The sequence below is a fragment of the Myotis brandtii genome, unplaced genomic scaffold (genome assembly GCF_000412655.1).
Source record: "Myotis brandtii unplaced genomic scaffold, ASM41265v1 scaffold358, whole genome shotgun sequence".
NCBI classification, from domain to species: domain Eukaryota; kingdom Metazoa; phylum Chordata; class Mammalia; order Chiroptera; family Vespertilionidae; genus Myotis; species Myotis brandtii.
Genome location: NW_005363772.1, coordinates 3,122,730 through 3,145,966, shown reverse-complemented (window position 1 = coordinate 3,145,966; position 23,237 = coordinate 3,122,730). Strand labels below are relative to the sequence as shown.

Sequence of the window (23,237 nt, the reverse complement as noted above, 5' to 3'; positions counted from 1 at the left end):
ATATATATCAATCAATATTAAGCATCCAGATGAAAACTTGGAATTAAACCCACTACCTCTGGATATAATCCATTATATTAAGAGTTGGGAATGACTTCCATAAGATTATGAGTGAGATTTTTGTATACAAAATACCCAGTACAGTGTATAGAGTGACAGAATGTTCAGTTTTACTCTTACAGCTGACTATATTGGTCTGTTATTAAATGGAAATTTAGTGGTCTTTTGACCTTGGTTAGAGAGACATTTGTCAGAGGTCAGTTTATATACAACCGCTTGTCATGAGTGCAGTTGCAACCCCAGGTGGAAAGGATCTCGAGAGGTCTTGATGACGGCCCTCAGACAGACAGCACCTTGAGCAGATGATTCAGAATGTAGCGTTGCTCACTGTTGCTTCTTCAGAGACTTCTCCATTGATTGAACCATTTAATGTCTTTACTCCTGCCAGTCAAAATATGTTCTTCTTTTTACTGTGAGTCCATTTCCTCTTGCTTGGCTTTTTGAGCAGGACATGTGGAGCAGGTTGGTATTTTCTAGATACTCTTTAGCATATGTTTTGCTCTATTAATATTGAATAAATGAATGAGTGGATAAAGAAAGGAAAGAAAGGATGGTTTTGGTAGCTTGCACTTAATTTCAGTTAGTGTAGCTCAGGGGTCCTCAAACTACGGCCAGCGGGCCACATGCAAATACAAGTATTGTATTTGTTCCCATATATTTTTTTTTACTTCAAAATAAGATATGTGCAGTGTGCATAGGAATTTGTTCATAGTTTTTTTTAAACTATAGTCTGGCCCTCCAATGGTCTGAGGGACAGTGAACTGGCCCCCTGTTTAAAAAGTTTGAGGACCCCTGGTGTAGCTTATCCTCTTTTTTTGCATGTTGAATTATGATTATGTTCAGGGTCTATTATTTGAGGGGTTTTTTGTTGTTTGTTTGTGTGTGTGTGTGTGTGTGTGTGTGTGTGTGTGTGTGTGTGTGTTTTAATCTTCTCTGGTTTTCTCTTTAAAGTTAAGGGACATAATGTTGAAATAGGAGTTTCACTAATAGAAGATAGTGTATAGATAACTCCTTGGACCTATTATGCTGGCCTGTCCCAGTCCTCTGGCTTCCTGCATTCCTGAGTGCTGGTAGATGTGAATAGGCCTCACTGGGGAGGTACTTGGAGGAGAGAGGTTGGTGAGGTCCATATTTTCACTGTCTTATAAGAAGGTATGCTGACTGTTACCCATTAGTTCCCTGCCTCCGTGCAATTCTTTCTGGGAGGAGGGAAGACAAAGGGAATATAATAAAGAATTAACTCCAGATCCAGACATCCAAGAGCAATCTTGGATAATACAATAAACCATGCATTATTCCAGTCCAGGAACTCTTTTAGCAGGGTGAATGAGGTCCCCTATGTTTAAGCACATGTGAAGGAATGCAGTTCCTGTTCTACTTCATTTCTGTAGAACTCAAAGGCACTCATTACCTTTCTCAGGTAAGCCTGTACCTGCGGAGATATCATTCTGTTCTATAGAGGATTTACATAGCACTCATAATTGCTACCCCTCCCCCCCACCCCTGCTGTGACCTTAGGAGAGTCCTTGTACCTGATTGGTGACAAGTATCTCCAGAGACCTTGAAGTAAAGGATGGTTTATATGCCGATGACTGAGCTTTAAAACTGCACGTGCAGGGAGACAGTAAAGAGATTATGGACTGATTTGCAGAGCTGCATGGTGCTACGGGCTAAAGATAAGCTTGAAAAAGATCAAGGTCACATTCAAGGCAGCATGAGCTGCAATGCTAAAGGGATTTTTATTTTTTAAACCAAAGAAAGCTGACGATAGCTGCCACTGATTATGCTGCCTTTGAAACACTCTCTCATTTGATGTATACATTCTTTTTCTAAAAAAAAGTGTACATGTAAGAAGGAGTTTTATTTTCACTGTTTTAAATAGACAATTAATGTTATTTATTGTCTGAAGACTCTAGGGGAACTTCAGGATCTTCTTGGTCAATTCACTTATTATGTCTAACCACAACAGCTTAGCTGTACTGCAAAAAGCATTTTTCTCTCTCCTTGTTTCCCCCTTATCTATATGTTAGAGCAGCAGCTCTCTTATCCCCTTACCAAGCATGGCAAGGGATCAGCCCGTCTATTTCAGGGAAGGGGCAGGAAACCTGATGTTACCAAATCTAAGATTTCTCTTTCTCCCCCTTAAGAAAGGTTGAGAAGCTACCACACACTTTCAAATTAAAATATAAAAAATGTGGTTAAATAAGTAGAATGTGGCCTTCTAGGCAAATGTTCAGGTCAGTAGAGCGCAGTAGTTCCCAAATCTAAGTAGTTCTCAAGCATCAGAATTGTGTGGAGGGTTATTTAAAACACGTTTGCTGCCCTAACCGGTTTGGCTCAATGGATAGAGCATCCGCCTGCGGACTGAAGGGTCCAAGGTTCGATTCCAGTCAAGGGCATGTACCTCAGTTGTGGACACATACCCAGTGGGGAGTGTGCAGGAGGCAGCTGATCGATGTTTCTCTCTCATCGATGTTTCTAACTCTCTATCCCTCTCCCTTCCTCTATGTAAACAATCAATAAAATATATATTTAAAAAAATAAAATAAAACACAATTGCTGAGGCCCACCCTCAGAGTTTCTTATTAAGTAGTTGTGCTACTTTGCATTTTTAGCAAGTTCCCAGGTGACACTGAAGCTGCTGGTCCAGGGACCACACTTTGCAAACTACTACAGCAGAGCATGGGAGTTGAGAGTAGAGTTTTTAGAGGCATTAGCCAGGGTTCAAGTCCGGATTATTTTGCCTTTTATTAGCTCAGTTACCTTGGGCAAGGAGCTTACTCTTCCGAGTCTGAGTTTCCGTATTTGTAGAGCGAATACGATAATAACACATTCCTCATAGGGTTATGGAGAGAATTCAATGAGTTATTGCATAGCACATGCTTGGCACCTGGTAAGAGAGCTAAAAACATTATCCATGTATCCATATCATGGTAACATCACTGTTATTATGATAAGGTTATATGTAGCCTTTAAAGCAATTTCAAAAAGTTTCCCCAAGACCTGCACCAAATAAGAATGTTGAGGATAACCAAAAGGGAGAGCATCCAATGTGGACAAGAGCCAGGAACCATGTCCATGAAGCTGGAAAAGCACAATAGCAACCTAACATAGAAATGGACTAGTTACAACAAAGGTATGAAATCCTGGCACAACTGATTTACGTCAGTGAGAAATGGTAATCTTGAGGAAAGGTGTTTGGTAAATTGGACATAAAGAATTACTATAGGATCTTAGGGTTGGAAGAGACTGGCAGTCGTAGAGTTCACAGCTTTTAGCACGTGCCTGTATATTACCATCAACAATGATATCACTATTTTTTGAAACAACTGATTCCATTTTTGCACAATTTTAGTTGTTAAAAGCTCTAATTTTGAGCCAAATTTCTTACATAGTCTAATTTTTACCTACTTCTTCTGTCTGTATCCACAAGGAATGATTCAGTTCCACAACAGCATAGCTGTACTGCAAAAAGCATTTTTCTCTCTCCTTGTTTCCCCCTTATTTATATGTTAAAGCAGCAGCTCTCTTATCCTGTAAAGCAAAGCATAGGTGTTTACTTTAAGCAACAGGACTTTAAAATGATAACACTGTACAACTTAAAGGAACTTAAGATCATTTAGGTTGATCTCAGATTTGACCTCTTTGTGGAGAAATTATTTGCTAGCAAAGGGTGACTTGCCTAGCTGGTAACAAGCTGGGAAGTCTGCTACAGCCTAATCCAGTACTTTTCCCATAACAGCTTCTCAGATATGTTACAACAGCTCTCATGTCTCTCATCATTTTCTCCATGTCTTTCTGGGCTTGTTATAATTTTCATTATACTTTTGGACTCTCTCTAATTTATTAGTTTTTTTTTTAAGTATGGCATCTGGGATGGCACCCCATGTCTCAGGCAGGGATTGTCAGCATGAGGCATATGATTATTTTAGTAGAAATTTGGAGAATAATCTTCTTTAACAGGCAAATAAAACACTAATCGGTAGTAACATTACCACGTTCAAACTGTCTTCTCTTGTTTCTCTAGAGTCAACTCTTTGTTTGCCTGTTACCAGGCTTGTTGTTTGCTCTTGGGTAATGCTTTCTATTAAGTCACCTTAACTAGTATCTTTCATTTTCCTGTTTGCGCCCTCTTTTCTTTGATCTTGTTAAGACCCATCTAAGAAAATCTTTCTGAAAGACTTCAATAAACTGGTGCTAGATTGTCTCACATACCTCTTCCATTCTGATTTTCTGACAAAGACTGTATCCACGTCCCATAGATACACCAGATTTAGGCAGGCAGCGAAGCTATTAGACCCACGAGAAGTTGTTCCACTGTCTTCTGAGCATTTAATGGCAGCCCACTTTGATCTACGTTCCAGTGCAGATAAAATTGGTGTTTATAGGGCAGAAATGCTTTTCTTTGCCTTTATAACTGATTATTGTTGTGGGGTCAGGGTTTGGGAGTCATTATTAGAAAGCACATGGAGGGAGGTGAGCTATAGTCAATGTTAGCCTCAGACTATATTTTTTCTTTTGAACGTGTTCCCAATTTTGCTATCAATTTCAAGATTCTATAATGGCCAGTAGTACTCTAAATGATGTATGGGAAGCATGAAATTAGACAAGAAATAACTTAGAGGCACACCTAACACAGTGTCATGGCATTGTCCCATCAGTCATTGCTTAACAAGAAATGTCCGAGTATTTTATTTTCAAATAGATCACTTGAGGCATACTCTCTCTTTACTTAGCCTACCAAGTCATAGGAAGTAGGAGTAAAGACAAATTTATAGGTACTTAGAAACACACTTTCCAAGTTTTTTAATTTGATAGGGTTGAGTAGGTTTTCTTTGATGGTTTGATTCTCTAATTTTCTTGACTTTCTTAAGTGGAAGGAGCTACTGCAAGGTCTCACATTAAAGGATTATTTTTCTACGGTTTTACTAGCTAGCAATGCAGGGAAGTGAAGGATAGAAAATATTCTATAAAGCCTATTCTTTGTGTAGCACCTTTCCCTCAGATGTAATTCTATTTTTCTCCTCAACATTCATGCTGAATTATAATGATGGTGCAATGCATTCTTGTCTGGCTATTCTTGATTGATGATTGGTTGGTCCCTGGCCTGCATCATACTTTCTGCATTGGCAGTAATGATCATAGTTGATAAGTTCCTTCTTGAAACACTTTTTCAGTTGGCCACCAGGACATTAGTCCTGTCCTGTTTGTCTCCCACCTCACTGGCCACTCCTCAGTTTGCTGTTTCCTCTGAATCTTTCCAGCTTCAAACATTGGAATGTGCCAGGCTCATACCTTAGACTTGATCTCTCTCTGTGTACGATCACTTACTTGCCAATCTCATCCACTCTCCTTACTGCGATACCAGGCTGATTGAAGCATGGACTGTTCCTCAGATGTCCAGTCTCACATATCCAGCTGCCTACATGACCTCATTGCTTGGCTATCTAACCTCAAACTCTTCATTCACTTCCATGTCCTGCAAAAATTATTTTTTTCTCAAATCTTTTGCATCTCAGTAAATGGCAATTCCATTATTCAATCTCAGCATTCAGGCAAAAAATCTTGGTGTCATCTATAAATATTACTTTCTTACACTCTAAATCCAACCTTTTAGCAAATTCTGCAAACTCTAACCTTGAGATATTTACAATATGACTGCTTCTGGACATGGCATTACTGCCATCCTGCTCCAAGGTACCATTAATTCTCATCTGAATTATTGCAACAGCCATAAAAACCTGTTTCCATGCTTCCACTCTTTTAAAAAAATATATTTTTATTGATTCCAGAAAAGGAGAGGGAGAGAGAGATATAGAAACATCAATGATAAGAGAGAATCATTGATTGGCTGCCTCCTGCACGCCCCACACTGGGGATCGAGCCCGCAAACCAGGCATATGCCCCAACCGGGAATCGAACTGTGATCTCCTGGTTCATAGGTTGATGCTCAACCACTGAGCCACTCCGGCCGGGCCATGCTTCCACTCTTGCCCCCTCCCTCCATCCAGTCTCTCTATAGCAGCCATAATGATGAAAATGAATGATAATAATAATTTTGTTCACATCTCCCTTTGCCTTGCTCAGGTTCTGCCCAGAGTGAAACTCCTATATGATTTGGCCTCTCCTCTGTCCACCCACCCCTTCCCCATGTCCTCTTGTTCTTTCGCTAGCTAGCTCCCTGTCCCATCTACTGGCCTCATTGCTGCTCCTCAAATATGCCAAACACACCCCATCTCAGCACATTTGTGTCTGTCTGGGATGCACTCGTCCTCCAGGTGTCCTCATGACTTCTTTCCTCTCTTCTTTCAGATCCCTGCTTAAAAGTCTTCAGAGATATGTATTTGTTGTCACTTTGTCGTTCATACTTTTTTATCTTTACCTTTTTCTTCTTCTTCCTCTTATTAAAGAATACCCTTCAGTGGGAACTGGGTGGAGGGGAGCTATGAGGGGAAAAACAGGAACATCTGTACTAATCTGAACAATAAAGATAAAAAAAAGTATCCAAAGACTTCCATTGACCACTCTGTGTAAAGAAGCAGCCTTTTCCCTCTCTCCCTCCTTCGCTTGCTTCATCCCACCTCCTCTACTTGAAGTTTTTGTATGTATTTGTATTTGTTTCTACGGAAACAAATACGGCCAGAGATTTTTGTCTGTTTGATTTACTGCTACCTACATGACATAGAGCAGTGACTCACACATAGCAGCTACTCCATATGTTTTATGGGACAAATAAATGTCAACTGCAGCTAAAAATATCTCAAAAGAGAATTTGAAAACAAAGTGTGGCCTCAGCATAGAGTTAAGTAGATGTATTAATGAAATGAAATAAATTGCTTGAAACAGATTTGTACATATGTAAAGTATTAATGTATAATAAAGAAATGATCAACCATTTTCAGGGATGAGCAAACTTGTTCCATAAAGAGCAACATAGTTAATATTTCAGCTTTCAGGCAACTATCATAACTATTACTGCAATCACGAAAGGGAAAGGAGCCATAGATAAGATGTAAATGAATGGATATGGCTAGATTTCACCTATGGGCTGTAGTTTTCTTTCCCCTGGATTTTCAAATTAATGATTTAATTAAAATAGTGATTTTTAAAATATTTTGTTCACCTATTAATCACAGGTAAGTACAGGGTGGGGCAAAGCAGGTTTTATAGTTGTTTGTATAAAATATAAAACAATAATTACTAAATAAGAATATGACTGTAAACCTACTTTTGCCCCACTCTGTAGAACATTCTTGGGATGGAATAGGTATTCAACAAAATTGTTGATTAGAACTAAATCAAAATGACATTTGAGGACACTGGCTATTTGGGGTGAAATGAACTCAGCTCCTAACCTAACATCATATAATATAAATTGCAATGGATTTTAGAGATAATCGTGAAATGATAAAGATGGGTGGAAGATAGGTAAATATTTATCTGTCTTTGGAGTAGAAAGTTCATTTTAAGCATAAAAGCAATGAATTAAATTAGCTAAGAAAAATAATAAATGTTTCACTATTTGAAAATTTTAGTACATAAAACATACATAAACATAAAGAACATCAAAATAGGAAAAGTTATATATTCAAAAAGATAATAGTCCTTACATAATCCTTTCATATATATATATGAAAAACTAACATTGTATGATATTAAAATGAGCAAAAGCTTGGCATTCATGATTTATAGAGAGGAAATAAAGGTAATTGCCTGAAAAAATAGTCAACTGTTAAAATTTAAAAAAAATACAAAGGAAAATAAGATCCAATTTCCAGCTATGAGGTATAAGAATAAAAAGATAGTATTAAATCTTGTTTCACATACCTTGCTGATGAGAGTGTTGATTTAGGCTGTCTTTCTAAAAAATATTTTGATGTACATTAAAAAAAAGCCTTTATACCTTTTTAATATGTCAAGTAATTTATCTTCCAAGGATCTGTCCTCAGGGAATAATTAGAAATAATATTAAGAATTTATGGTCAAAGGAGTACAACATACTCTTATGATAATATACAAATAGAAATAGTTTAAATATTTAATTGTAGAGAAATGGTTTAAAATTATGTTATGTCTATAAGATGTTATAAAGTCACTTAGATTGTTTTTGAAGATTTTTAATGTGAGAAGTGCTAATAATAATTGCATGATAAATATAAAAAAGAGAATACAAAACTGATTATCTAGAATGATTTTAATTACAGAAATAGATATGGTAGAGCAGAAAGATTAGAAGAAAAGTTTCCGTGATGTCAATCATGGTTTGATCTGGATTTTAGGTTTGTGGATAATTTTGTATTTTCGAATATTGTGTCAGGGTTCCTACAGTTAATATATATTGAGGATGGAGGTAGAGGCAGAGTAGCTACCTGACTTCTTTCTCTTTCACTCTGATCTCCAAGCAGAGTCTGAAAGCCAGAGCTAGTTTGTGGTAATGAGGAAACGTACAGTGTTTTCACACATAGGTTGTTGATAGCACAGTACATTTATTATTGCCCAGCAAGTTGTATAAAACTGTCTACCTATCCTCATCTGTTGATTCCTTTTTGTGGTGAAATATTCCCAAAAAATCTGAATCTGAAGGTAAAGAATTTTGCTCAGGTCTTTATAATAGGGGGTGGGGGGAGATTACACAAAAGACCACCAAGAAGGAAAAACTAAGCAAATAAAAAAATAATTTGTATTGTTTTTTTGGGTTATGTATAACTCAACTCATCCCAAAAATGGATTAAAGTGTGATTGTGCATTAAAATGATCCATAAATCTTGCCTTTTAAAGTAAGTATTTAGAGCCCTGGTTGGGTAGCTCAGTTGGTTCGAATCTGGTCCCATACAGCAGAAGGCTGTGGGTTTCATTCCTTTTCAGGGCACATATTTAAGTTGTGGGTTGGATTCCTGGTCAGGGTGCATATGGGAAGCAACTGATTGATGTTTCTCTTTCACGTCGATGTTTCTTTCTTTCTCTCCCTTCCTCTCTCTCTAAAAATCTAATAAAAAACCTAACATATCCTCAAGGGAGGATTTTTAAAAAAAGGAAAATAAGTATTGAGAAAATGACACTACATGGGGAATATATGTGTGCAAACAGGTTGAAACTTTAAAAATATATGTATTACACATTAAAAGTTAACTGAATGTGATGTGATTTTATTATTGACAAGAGTCAATAAAAATAAATATCAGGAGAAAGAAATATAATTATTTATTTATTAGGTTCTTTTTTACTGAAATGTTTTTAAAGATTTTAATTTAAAAAGTGTCTGTCTACATATCTTGCCTCTCTACAATATTACAGCAAGGCTGTAGAGGTGAAAATGTTATTTAAATGGGCAGAAAAAAATACCTTTTTAAAAAATTTCTCACACGAAGATATGATTGATCGGTTGCCTCTGTATGCCCTCCCACTGGGGATCAAACCCGTAACCTAGGTATGTGCCCTGACCAGGAATTGAACTCACAACCTTTTGGTGTATGGGACAATGCTCCAACTAACTGAACCACCCGGCTAGGGCCAGAAAAAATATCTTGAGAAAGTATTTGAATTCTTTATCCAAAGTAATTGAGGAATAGATTCCACACAGTTTTGTAAACCCAGACTTAAAAAAAAATATATTTTTTTTACGTTCTACTTAATTTATATTTCTAATGATAATATATTCAAATTATATGTATTTTAAAAAATTATACTTTATATTATGAAGAAGATATGTTCAAATTATGTGCATTTTAAAATTATAATAGGACATAAATAAAAAATCTTGATTATAGCTATATAATTAGTGGTTGCACTGAAATGAAGATAAAAATAAATTTGGTGTTATAAATATATACTAATTTACAAATTATGTGTCTTCTTTTATTACCCCAAACTTTGCCAGCTCATCAACAGAATATCCATGTCTGCAGAGTTAATAATTAAATTCATTTGTCTGACATTTTGGCTACTTAAAGAAAATTTTTTTTAAACTTAGACTTTTCATTACCCAGGATTTTGAGGGAAGCCTTTAGCTAGAAATAAATTACTTTTATTAATCCACTGACTAAAGCAAGTCTTGCTGCCTCTTTAGCAAGTGTGCATTTGTAGGTAATGCGGTGTGATACTCTACTACAGGGGTCCTCAAACTTTTTAAACAGGGGGCCAGTTCACTGTCCCTCAAGACGGTTGGAGGGCCAGACTATAGTTTTAAAAAAAACTATGAACAAATTCCTATGCACACTGCACATATCTTATTTTGAAGTAAAAAAACAAAACGGGAACAAATACAATACTTGTATTTGCATGTGGCCCGCAGGCCGTAGTTTGAGGACCCCTGCTCTACTAGCTCCAGAGAGCCCCCCACAATTGTGTGAAATGTCACTGGGTGAGGAGGAAGGTTATGTGGGCTGCTTATGGCAGCATTGGTCTGGTACCTATTCCACTTTAATATATTTTTATCTTACTGATCAGAAGTTTTCACTATAAAAGCCAGTGCTGGAAAGATACTAAATGCAATAAATCCTACTTCATATCCATTATGGGAAAATCGATTTTATATTATTCTGGGGCCACATTAAATTTTAGTCCTTGCTTAGATGTTCCACAGATAATAGCCTAACCCAAAGTTAACCGAAAACAAAATAATAGTCCTTCCTTGTTCTTCCATTTTTTAAATTAATTGATTCATTTCAGAACATTTATTGAATATCTTGTATATGCCATGTACTGTGTTATATGCTGGAACGATAATGAAATGATTATAGAATTTGACCCAATTTACTTCCTTTAATTGCACTGTTCCCTACAATAACTCTATGAGATTACTTCTAATACGGCTTTGTCAGGTAGATGTCATTTAATAGATGAGGAAGAAATGAATTGCCCCCATGGGAAGTAACTTAACAGCAAAACAAACCCTCTGCTCTTTCTTCTACCTCCATTTAGCAATTACTGTTATTTTCCAAACCAAAGCATTGAGGCACATGGTTTGAGAAGGGAATATTTCTCTTTTGTGGATTTATTTGTGTAAAAGGTTTTAAAGCAATATTACATTAAATTGCATTTACTTATTTTTTTGATTAACCACCTTATTGAAATATCTGGAACATATGCCCACCATAATACTTACCCACCATATTAAGTGAATACTTAAACTTTCTCACTCTGTTTTTTTCCAGACTGCATGCTCCCCTGCCTCCTTTATTCTTCTTTTTATCTTCTTGTCTTTTCATCACCCATCTTTGTTTTTCATTTGTTTTTAATCATGTATCTTAGCTTTTGCGATTTGTCTACCCTGACATACTTGGAAGTTTACAGTTTGTTTAGCAAAATTACAAAGTTCTGCCACATTGAATCACATATAAAGTTCAGAGTCTATGTTCTCTGATTTATCCTCAGCTCTGGTATTGTCTCTTCCTGCTTTGCCTACTCTGAGAAGCAAGCCCACAAATGCACCCAGATGTGGATGAAAAAGTCAAAATTATTGGAAATAATTTTACCCTCTTTTAGCTTTCTGTTTTCCTTTCCAGATACTTTCTGGTTTGCATCCTCTAGTTGGGGCTTGGTGTTATAAGTGAAAATGTGTACAGATATAAGCCACCACTAATCACATTCACCACTTTCTTATACTTATGACTGTTTCCTCTTTGACTTCTTCAGATTGAGTGGAAAGGTATTTTTCAGAAAATCTCAGCTTGGGGATGGAGGGAGAAGGTTGTGTCCAACAGTAGGGAGATGCAGTTCATGAAGAAGGGGCTGCAGGAGGGGGCGGGGGTGTCTGTGACTGGATTCTGGTTCTAGGATGAGATGATAACCAAATTTAAAGGAGAAACTACCACAGGTTTTAGGCAGAGGTATTTCTATTCAAAGCAACTTGCAAAAGCAGAAGAAATGTTATAAACCACCATTTCAGACCATTTTTAGAAGGTCCCAGTATTGACTTATAATTCAAAGATGTGACAGAATGTATTAAGCTGTTTTATTTTTACCCCCAGGTTTGCAACACAACCACAGACAGGAAACACGCAGATACCTCCCTGGAGAAGTGTGTGACTGAGTCCATCATGAGCATCGTGAGCGGCTTCTTCAATTCTCCTTTCTCAGACAACAGTACCAGCCTCCAGGTAGCTTAAACCAACACATGCAAAGCATTCCTCCATACAGAATTTATGTGCCTTACTCACGTAGGAGAGACTTTAACCTGATAAGGAAGCTATCCCCTACATTTCTGAGGATGACACTTCTCATGTTAATGACTGTTATTCTCCTTTGTGAGTTTACCGAACTTTATTTTAAATAGAGAGGCCCCATCTTCAAGTTAAATTATTCTTGCTCCCCCTCTAAGCATAATGGGAACTTTCATATTGTATAATGACTGTTTGCCAACTGTCGAAATAAATTACACAATTATTTAAATGGATAGGCATTTTTACTCAAAAATTCCACTTTAGTAATTTGTCCTGAAAGAATTAGCAGTGTTTTATATAGCATGATTTTCATTCAAGTATTTATAAACTTCAAAGTTGATATCCACCACAAACAGGGGGATAGCTAAATAAATCCAGTGTATCTGTAGTATTTATTAAAAATCATGTTTTAAAAAGAAATATTTATGATTAGGAAAATGATCATGAAGTAAGAGTAAAACAGGCCACAGAATTGCATTATACACTTATCCATGTTTTCATGCATACATACATGGAAAAACACAGTACAGTGATTACTTCAATTTTTGATACTGATTATCTATCTCTACATAGTAGAATAATTGGTGATTTTCATGTCAGTGGTTTCCAAATATTTTACAATGACTGTATATTGCTCTTATAAAAATTTAATTTCAATTATACTTTCTTTAGGAAAAACTTTAAAACTGTTTGATTGAACCACTTCAAAATTGTTGTTTCCTCTACTTAACCATCATATGGAAACCAAAATGTACAATCAAACAAATACATCCAGAACACCTTCTCTCTATTTATACTGATAAATAAACCAGAGACTATAAAAATGTACATAAATTCATGTCACTGACTTCAAGAAATGCCATATTTTTATAATTAAGAATACAGTTCAAATGCAAATAATTGACTTTCTATAGTGCCTGGCTCATGCCTCTTATGAAGTAGGTATGTAATAAATATTTTTTTGAAATAATATGCATTTAATAGCTCTGAAACTAAAAAAATGGTATTGTGTTTCATTTTGATGAGCTACTTTGATAATGTATCAGGTATGTTAATGGTTTAGTGGCCTATTTGCCTTTCTTCTTTCTGTCTTCAGACACACCAGCCAGTTTTTATTCAGCTGCTGCAATCTGCCTTCAGAATTTACAATTGCACCTGGCCAAACCCAGCCCAGAAGGCCTCTGTGGAGTCCTGCATCAGAACTTTGGCTGAAGTGGGTAAGTCACAGTGTTGGATTTTACTTGTTTTACATTTTGTTAAAGAAATCAGGCTTTTGGCTAATAGGCAATATAAGCAGCTTTTCAGTTTATAATTTAGTAAGAAAGCAGGTATAATTTCTGTAAAGCTTAGCAGTAATGATTAGCAAATGATTCTGAATATTGTGTAATTTTGGAGAGGATAATAGAATTATTATATTTCTTTTAGAAAAGGTTCTTAAAATTTAATTATTTTATTGTTTAATTGTTCTATTTCTAAACTTAATATTACATATGGCACTTTTAAGCCAGTGAGATTTTATAGGAATGAGTTTTGTTTAATTATCTCGAATTTCATTCTGGGATTGTCTTGTCTATTAAGTAGCCAGACTTATTAATACCTTCATCTGGTAGTAGGCCTTATTGAGGATTTTTTAGTTTTCTAATTTTGTTTGACATCCGTCAGTATTTATTGAGAGTCTATTATGTATGGAAGGCTGAAAACATTACAAATGGCAAGGATTAGTAAATTCTAGAAAGAATTTCTCATAGCTTTCTCTCTCATTTTTTCTTTTGTTGACATTAACTAGGGCCACCTTATAGATGTCAGAGGGGAGGAAGGAAAAGAAATAAAGGCTTGGCTGGCCTTAAAAGTCAGAGGAGCTTGACCATTCTCTCCTCAGGCTGGTTCTGCAGGCATTGGGAAGGACAGCTTACAGTGTGTGTCCTTACTGCTGACATTTATGGAGCACTTACCATGTGCAATGCTAAGCAATTCACATTCATTATCTCATTTAATTCTTAAATAGGGTTATTGCGAATTTACATTTCTTAGTTGCAGCGACAGAATTTTCTAGATGAGGTAACTTGGCTAAAGTTATAGTATGTGCTCAGTAAATACTGGATACTGAATAAATGATTTAACTAATTATTGACTATTTAAACATTTTTTAGTCTTTTCCCCATACCTAAGTGATTTTATATTGACAAAATTTAATGGCTGCTCAATTTTAATTACAATAAATTAAAAAGCAGTTATAGCCCAAGAGGATAATTGAAAATTATTAACACTAAGAGACTAATGAGGCTTGGTAGATTGTTTTGTATACTAAAAAGAAACAATACATTGTGAAGAAGATATCATTCACAATAGCAATAAAAATATTAAATGCTGAAGGGAAAACTTCACAAGAAACAGGAGAGAATATATTATAATACAATTTTGAGGGAGACAAAAATTTCTAATGAATGGAGAGATATACTATTCCTGAATTGAAAAATTCAGCTTGTAAGGAAGCTCTACATTATTGGAGACAAAAATGACAAAACTGAAACTGTCCTCCTTTGGAGACATCATGAGACAGCAGGGTTCTTTGGAAAAGACAATAAAGCTGGGAAAATAGAAGGCAGCAGGAAAAGAGGAAGGCCAAACAGGAGATGGATTGACTCCATAAAAGAAGCCAGAGGCATGAGTCTGCAGAGCTGAGCAGGGCTATTTTGGACAAGACGTTATGGGTATCACCCACTCATAGGGTGACATTGGAGCCGACTCAATGGCCGTAACACACAAGCATGCTGGTTCTCCTTCAATAAAAGAATCACCTTGATCCTTCCAAACCCAGGATCTCTTCTTCCTCACACCCTGCTCTCCCATAGCCCGTTTGGGCTTAGCCACCCCAAAGGATGTGTCCTCTGCCAGTTTGGCCTCTGACACCCTCCCGGGGAGGCTCCCACATTCTAAGTCAGGCTGCTTGCCTCTCTCGGGGACATCCTCTCCACCTAGTGTGGTCTCTGCTCTCTATGTGGGGTCACTTGGTCACGTGAATACCCTCCTTACCTTTGACACCCCTGCCAGGCTCTTCTTCAGCATGGGTGCCCTTCTCACCCCACTCAAGTTCTGATTCTCCACTGCTGGCAGCCTTCTACACAGGCGCCTCCACTCCTGTCTGGGCACCAGCGCTCTGGAGCGCCTCAGCTCCTGGTGGGCTCCTTGCCCAGCGCTGACACTTAACTTTGTTCCTCCTTAAGTTTCAGGACTGAGTGATTCAAAAAGGGAAGGGAAGAGATCAAGGAAGAGGCCATAATGTGTGTCCAAAATGAAGAAGGGCATAGAAGAGAAGCTAGTTTTTATTTTAAAAAGATACACGTAGCAAAATGTCCAGTGGGCTATAAATAAAATATTAATGTTGCTTATCTCTGAGTGGGGGAATTATAGATGAATCCAGTCCTGTTGTTCATGGTTTTACATAATTTCTGAGCTTTTAATAGTATACTTTCAAGTTATAATAAAACATTACTAAGAGCATTTTTATTTGGATCAAATCAGCTGGGAAATTGACTAACCAGTAAAAAGACAAAATCTAAACGAAAGGCAAATCTGATATTTTTTTCATAGGCACACATTGTCTCAGCTGCCAATTATACGTATATATTTTACATTTTAAGGAAGTCTCCTCTCCCCCACCCCCTTCTCCCTCTCCATCTCCTCTTCCTTATTTCCTCCTCTCCTTCCTCCCTCAGTATTTAGCAAATGCAATGGGGGAAACACCAGTTGGCCCAGCGCAAAGCATAGACGGCATGCTGTTCATCACATTTAGACACTGAGACACAAAGAACTTTGAGGCACAAGTGAGATTCCATGTTGTGCTTTCATCTGAGTTCCGACCTCAGTGGCATTCCTTGTGGAGTCAAAGCATAGCGGGATAGCAGAGCTTCGGGGGTTTAAAATAGTCACTGAAACTGTATTCGTCTAAAGATAGCTTTTGTTTCTAAACTATAAGATTTCATTTTCTACCATTTCCTCTACTGGCCAGAAACCTGATGATGTAATGGGAAATTCTAGTTACTTTTTATATGCAATGAAGACATATGTTATGGGAAGTATACGAAAATTTTAAAAATCTCTAAATCGCTGATCAAGGGAGGTTTAGAAGAGTGATGTTTTTGTGTAAACCCTCAGTTTCATCTTTGTGAGAGGCATGCTCTCTTCCTCCTCCGTGTTTATAGGTTCTATCCGAATAGTTATCAAAGCTCTGGAAATTCTGTTCCTACTGGTCCTCTGCATTTGTACCTCCCCTTCCTCCCTCTCTATGAAGCCTTATTTAACCCCTTATTACTTCCTTCTTGGACCTGTGTTGGAATTCGCTGTTCTGTACTCCCCTCTTTCCTCAGTTAAATCTGCTACCAGAGTAATCTTCTTGAAGTGAAATTCTATCTATTGTGACAACAGAGACCCCAGTCTTCAGTGGCGTCCCTTTGCCTAACTAAGTAGACGGACTCCTCATTGCAACATTTGTGGCTTCCACAACACAATCATACCTTCGTCCTTTCTGACCTCGCTGCTCACTGGTTCTCACACCCCTGCTCTCTGACAGCACACCGAGCCATCATGCCCCATGCATTGCTCACACCATAACTTTTTCCCTTTCCTTTTCCAATTTCGACCATTGCCATCTCTCAGCACCCTTTTCATTCCTCAAATTCCACCATAAAAATCATTCCTGACCCCCATATTCACTTGACCCCCATTTGACCACTTATATTTTCTTATGGTCTTCACTTCATTCTAGCTTATATCATCATCAATCTGCACCTTAACTCCTCTATTCGATTTTGAGAGACAATAATTATGAAGTGTCTATCAAAATGAAATTAATGGAAACTATTGTCTAGAATGAAGGACGTGAAAAGCAAATTCTGCTTTGTGATGGTTAGATTTACCTTTTTAATAATTGGTGAATACTGATCATGGAAAAACATATAACCAAAATGAAAGGCATTCAAAAGTGAGCATTCATGGTAGTAAAGGGATCTAAACCCATCTTACTTGAGTAGTGATTAAAAACACTTGAAATATTTAGACAAAAGATAGCTGAAGGGAACATAATAATTATCTCCCAACATTTGAAGGTGAGAATGAACTTCTTTTACAGCTTCCTAAGACTAGGGTTTTAACTAATATATGACAGCTGCAAGAGGCATATTTTTATACCACTGTAAAGAATAACTATTTTACAATTAATTTTCTTTCAAAAACCTTAGGGGTCACATTTGATTCTTCCCTTTTGCTCACTTCCATTAAACACAACAGCAGATTCTATGGGTTCCACTTGCAAAGTACATATTTTTTCCTTTGTCTTGTGAGACACCCTTGTTCAGATCTACCATTATCTGACATGAACTACAGAATTGTCTCTTTACTCAACTCCCTACGCTCCATTCCTGTCTTGCCACTGTCCATTTCCTAAATAACAGCATGATCTCAAATTGCACATCAGGTCAAATCATTCACCTGCTTAAAAGTTTCCATTGCACGTAAGAGTCGTATTCCTTACGATGGCTTAGAAAATCCCTCATCATCTGAGCTTCATCTACTTTTCCTAGTTTCTTTCCCTCCTCCCAAATTCTACAAGGTTGGCTAACTCACCGAAGACCACATGAACAGGTGGGGACAGAGCCAGGATCTGAAGCCCTTCTAGACCGACATGCTAGCAGACATTTGTGACACTCTACTATCACAAATCAGTTCATGCAACATTACCCATCTTATACCTTGAAGATACAAACTATGGATAAATATAATTGCCCTTGATCAGTCCTTGTTACTCAGTTTACTCATTTATATAAAATACAACAGTATATGCTAGAAGTACTTTGAGAAAAAGCATCCAAGAATGACTTTCATATTATTGCATTTAAAAAAGAATTTTGTTCCATATGTTTCATAATCTTCAAATGATTTGGGAGGATTAATATTGGGTACTTTGTTGGCAACAAAATGTTTTTTCCAAATGGAAATTCTGTAAAATATCTTTTACAAATGGCTTGAATAATCAACATTAATCTTCAAGCCAGTTGTTCCCCGACCCCCAGTTTGAACATGTATAAAACATTAACCCTTTGAGAAAAGAAATTTAGTCTCTGTTAAAACAAACATATCTGTTTTCATGTATCTAGGATGTTATAGTTGATTGTAAAAAGAATTAGACATAATACATTCCTATAATTATGTTTTTAAAAAACTTCATCATTACTTTTTAAAAATTAAATCTGCATATGTTACAAGATAGGACCAAATCTTATATAGTTTTTCATGTATTTAACTCAGCTGACTTATAATGATCCTTCATTATTTGAAATACCTTATTTTTAGTTGTTGGGGAAATGCAGCCTGTCGAACCATATTTCCTGCCCTCAATGAATTTCTAGCTCATCCAGGGTAAATATAACAAGTACAGAAATTACAAAGCAGTAAAACTAAGTACCTTATCTGTTACATAGTTCTAGAGTCTGACTCAGTGCCTAGAGCACAGTAGCTACTCAAATATTTATTGCATGAATCAAAAAATGGGTAATTATAAATAAACTAGAGGCTCGGGGCATGGATTCATGCACACGTGGGGTCCCTCGGCCTGGCTGGCAATTGGGGCCATCTTACCCAGTCCCGATAGGGGCTGATGGGGGCCAGCGGCTAGAGGGAGGGATCGTGTCAGGTTGGCCCGCCATGGTAAGTTGGCTGTGGGAGCACACCGACCGTGAGGGGGCAGCCCTTCAATGGTCAGTGCGTGTCATAGTGACCAGTCAACCGGTCATTCAGTCGACTGGTCATTCAGTCGACTGGTCGTAACAGTCGCTTAGGCTTTTATATGTATAGATGAATGAACATTCTACTCTTGTCATTGGCTGCATAATATTCTACTGTGTGCCTATATTTTAATTTACTTAACCCCACTGTTGTTTATTTATGTTGTTTCCAGTCATTTTGCACATGAGGGAGAGTAAGGTAATTATCTAGGAGTAGAATTTTTGGGTATTATAATTTTGACAGATACTATCTTCCATAGAGATTGTTCAATTTACATGCCACAAGCAATGTAGGAGACTATCTTTCTCCTTGACAATGTGGTATGTTCTCAAATCTCCCGATTTTTGCCAACCTTATAAGTAGAAAATATCATTACAGTTTTAAAGTATATATCTTTTTATAAATGAGGAAAGGAACCTTTCTATATGATTAAGTCATTGTTATTTCCTTTACAGTGAACTGTCACTTCTTATGCTTTGCTTGCTTTTTCTAAACGTTTTCTTTTTTCTTGATAATTTGTTTAGCCCTTTATTTATTAAGGAAATGAACTCTTTGCTTATACATAACTATTTTTTTCTTAAAATTTCATTCTGCATGTGAACATTTATTTATGTAGGCAGAAACTTACTTTCTTTTAGGCTTTTCAGATTCTCTTTTATCTTCAGAATGTCCTTGATCAGACAGAGATGTTTTTTTAATTCCCACTGAGAATTTTCATGGTTGTAGGTTTTCTGTCTGTGTTTTTGATGTGGCTGTTTATAATGTTGAGCTATCTGGAATATATTTAGTTGTAAGGTATAGGGTATAGCATCAACTTTATTTTTTCCAGATGACTAGTCAGGTGTGCCAATACTAGTTCTTGCATAACCCATAACATTATATTCTTTATTCAATTTGGGGATTATTTCAGTATAGTTTGAGTGCCAAACAGGAAAAATGCATTTCATATCTTTAATGTTCTTCATATTTAAACACACTAGTGCTTCAGTACAGATGTCTCCTGGATATTTTCACATGATACAGAATAAGTGCCACTCTCTGCCCACCCCGTTGGCCCTTTCTTTGCACCTGCTGTTCTTGAGGGCCCGTATGGTAGGGCTTGACAACCAACCACATGCTCTAATTAATGCTTGCACTTTCTGCTGCCTTTCCCCCTACCTGTCAGTTTATCTTTCTAAGCATTTTTTTCCAGGGCACCTCTCACTGCAATATGTGTGTTCTCAGGCATCTTGGTCTGGCAGATATCATCAGTAATTTTGTCTAATTAACATTTTTACATAATATGCAATATTTAATGAATAATAATTAGAAATAGATTCTGATTACATCTTAAAATGATTGTGAAGACTTGTCATATCCAGAGAATTTTCACAATTTATAAGCCTAATTAGTAGGTTAGCCTAATGATCAAAGTACCTGTGGATAAAGATAGCTCCTTTGAGGGAACAAACTTTCTCTAGGCAAGGTTCTACAAAAGACAAATGCATTATTAATAATCCATGCTCTCTCCTATTAGTTTTTTAAGGACTCCATATACTTACTCTCTGACCAAATATTCTTAGCAAGGTAGTATCTCAATTGTACTCTAACTTAGCAGCATTTCTTTTCTTTTTTAAAAAAAAATATTTTTATTGATTTTTAGAGAGAGAGGAAGGGAGAAGGAGAGAAAGAGAAACATTGATGTGAGGGCGGGACATTGGTCGATCAATCGGCTTCCTCTTGCACACCCCCTGCCAGGAATGGAGCCTGCAACCCAGCCATGCGCCCTGACCAGAAATCGAACCAGGAACCTTTTGGTGCATGGGACAACGCCCAACCAACTGAGCCACATTGGCCAGGGCAGGAGCATTTCTTTTTTAAGCATTTTAAACGTTAATGTGACCACTAAAGCACACAGTTGGAGTTAATGCTACATACCAGTTGTAGTAAATTCATTAGTTCTTTTTTATTAAGAGGAAGAGAAGACAGGGAATAACCATTATCCCAAGAATACATCCTAGTTCACATTTCAATATATTATTCATAACACTTTTTCTAGCTGAATAAACATAAGCTAAGTTTCGATCATTTTTTTGTTGCATTTGGAAAATATTGTTCTAGTTATTAATGTTCCTGTGAGATCATGAATGAATTATTTTCTTTTCTAGTCACAACTTCTTTTCTGTTTTAATTTTAAAACAATATATGGAAAGCCAAATTTGCACTGTTAAATTTTGCTTTCAAATTCATATTTATAATATTTTGACAGTGCAGAGAATCTATTTCAGGCCATGTCTTTAAAGGTATTAATATTTTTTACATTTGCTTGAACAATTTTTATTAGTATCTACACAGCTGACTTACTTTAATTCAAGTTCTGTTTTCCCCAATTGAATAGTTAATTTTCTTTTATTCCCAAGAAATTGTGACTTAGCCTTTGGCTAGAATTTACCTGTGAGAATGAGAAAATAGTCTATTTTATCCAGTTAATTTATATTGTGCAATTTGTGCTAAGATGGGAGACTAGAAAATACCAATTAGAGTGGCACAGTTTTGAGAATAACAAACAAAAAAATCCCTTTCAACAAATTTTGGAATATTGAAGTCTTCTCAGCCTGTGGTGCTGGCTATAGTGGGAGAGTGGCAGACGCTCTCAAAGACATCTGGGAGTTTGGAAGGTGGGTGAGATGTTCCTGACCTCACTAATGGGTGTGTGTGTGGAGGGGGGTAGAGGGGAGGTTGATGCTAAGAACAACAGAGGTGCTGCCATTGGGCTACATTCCCAGTGGTGTCATTAAAAAAATATTCATTGAGCTCTTCTTTGTGTAAGTTACATTCATGGCAACAACACTTATTTGATGGCTGGTTGTATCGAATGTTCCTGATTCTGAAAAGGGAGATAGATCCCGACGCCCCTCACCCACTTGTTTCGATGGTAGTGGAAACTCGGTTATAATGTGTTTTGAGCAATATTAAGGCTTATGATTTTTGTTGCTCATAAAATAACAGATAAGCAGTATTGTCCTCTGACTTATAAATGTTTAGAGCAAACCCAGCTTATGTGCGAAGCAGCCAGAAAAGGATGAGAGTCTTGCCAAGATTTGCTCACCGCGCGGGATTAAGTATTTATAAAAATATGTGCAGCTTGGCAGTGTCTGTCCCTCAGATGAGACAGGAGTGCAGTTGCTCTGCTGTGAGTGATGGACGTAAACAGACACATTGTATGGTTTGGGAAAGGGAACTTTATAATGAATATTAGGAAAACACTCACTAGAGAAATCTAGGGAGTGGTGCAATTGATAGTTCAGGGTTGTCTTAGAGGTGTTATTATTTCCTTGAAACTTCAGCCGGAGCTGTTTTTTAAATTGGTGACTCTTTGTGTAGGTAGCTAAAATTGTTTATATTCAAAGAAGTTTTTAAGTACCTTTCAGCTTCCGTACTGCCTACTGTTGTTGCTTTCCTTTCATTATATGAAACAAGCCAGATTTATCCATTCATTCTCATTCTCCCTCTGCCCCCATTCTTTCCTTCCTCTTTCCATCCATTTTTATAAAGTCTTCCACTGACTATCATTATAACTTGAAATGATATCCTTATATATCTATCTCTTAACTTAGCAGCTCTAAATAATGTCTATATGATCCACACTATGAACAACAAGGAAATGAAATACTGCCTTCATTTTTCCGTTTACTCCCCACTCTGTGTTCTAATGACTGCTTAATAAATTGTAGGTTTTATGTTGTTATAATTGTATTCTACTCTAAAATACAATGAGATATCTTTTAGGTTGATAACATTTAAAAATACATTTTTGGAGCTCTATAATATGATGATGGGTAAGTTTTTTTAATAGCATAAACATTAGAGACAGAATATAGTGCTGTGATATTGAACCTTTCCTAAGGAAGAGAATTTCCCAGTCATTAATGTCTAACAGGTCTTCCTTTGTCTCTAGCTTTATTCTCTGCTTCATATTCACACCCAGTTGCCACGATTTCTTGTATTTATGTTGACATTTTCTTGGATTCCTTTCTCGTTTTGGGAGTAATTTTTATAGGATTTCAGAAAAAAAGTTCTGAGTCTTGCATATTCTGAAATGTTTTTATTTGGGAATGACATTTGATGTTTTTAAAATGTATTTTTATTGCCAGAACCGGTTTGGCTCAGTGGATAGAGCGTCGGCCTGCGGACTGAAGGGTCCCGGGTTCGATTCTGGTCAAGGGCATGTACCTTGGTTGCGGGCACATCCCCAGT

The 23,237-nt window shown here is 36.8% G+C and overlaps 1 protein-coding gene across 7 annotated transcripts in view; it reads left to right on the top strand.

Annotated features, from left to right (window-relative positions):
• The window catches only part of ITPR2 (inositol 1,4,5-trisphosphate receptor, type 2), a 401,602-nt gene that overhangs the window by 171,362 nt on the left and 207,003 nt on the right, over positions 1-23,237 (top strand). For all 7 annotated transcript variants that reach the window (XM_014544263.1, XM_014544267.1, XM_014544268.1 and 4 more), the window contains 2 exons: positions 12,030-12,158; positions 13,318-13,438. In XM_014544263.1, the coding sequence (XP_014399749.1) occupies positions 12,030-12,158; positions 13,318-13,438 (250 nt within the window). The remainder of the gene's footprint in view (positions 1-12,029; positions 12,159-13,317; positions 13,439-23,237) is intronic.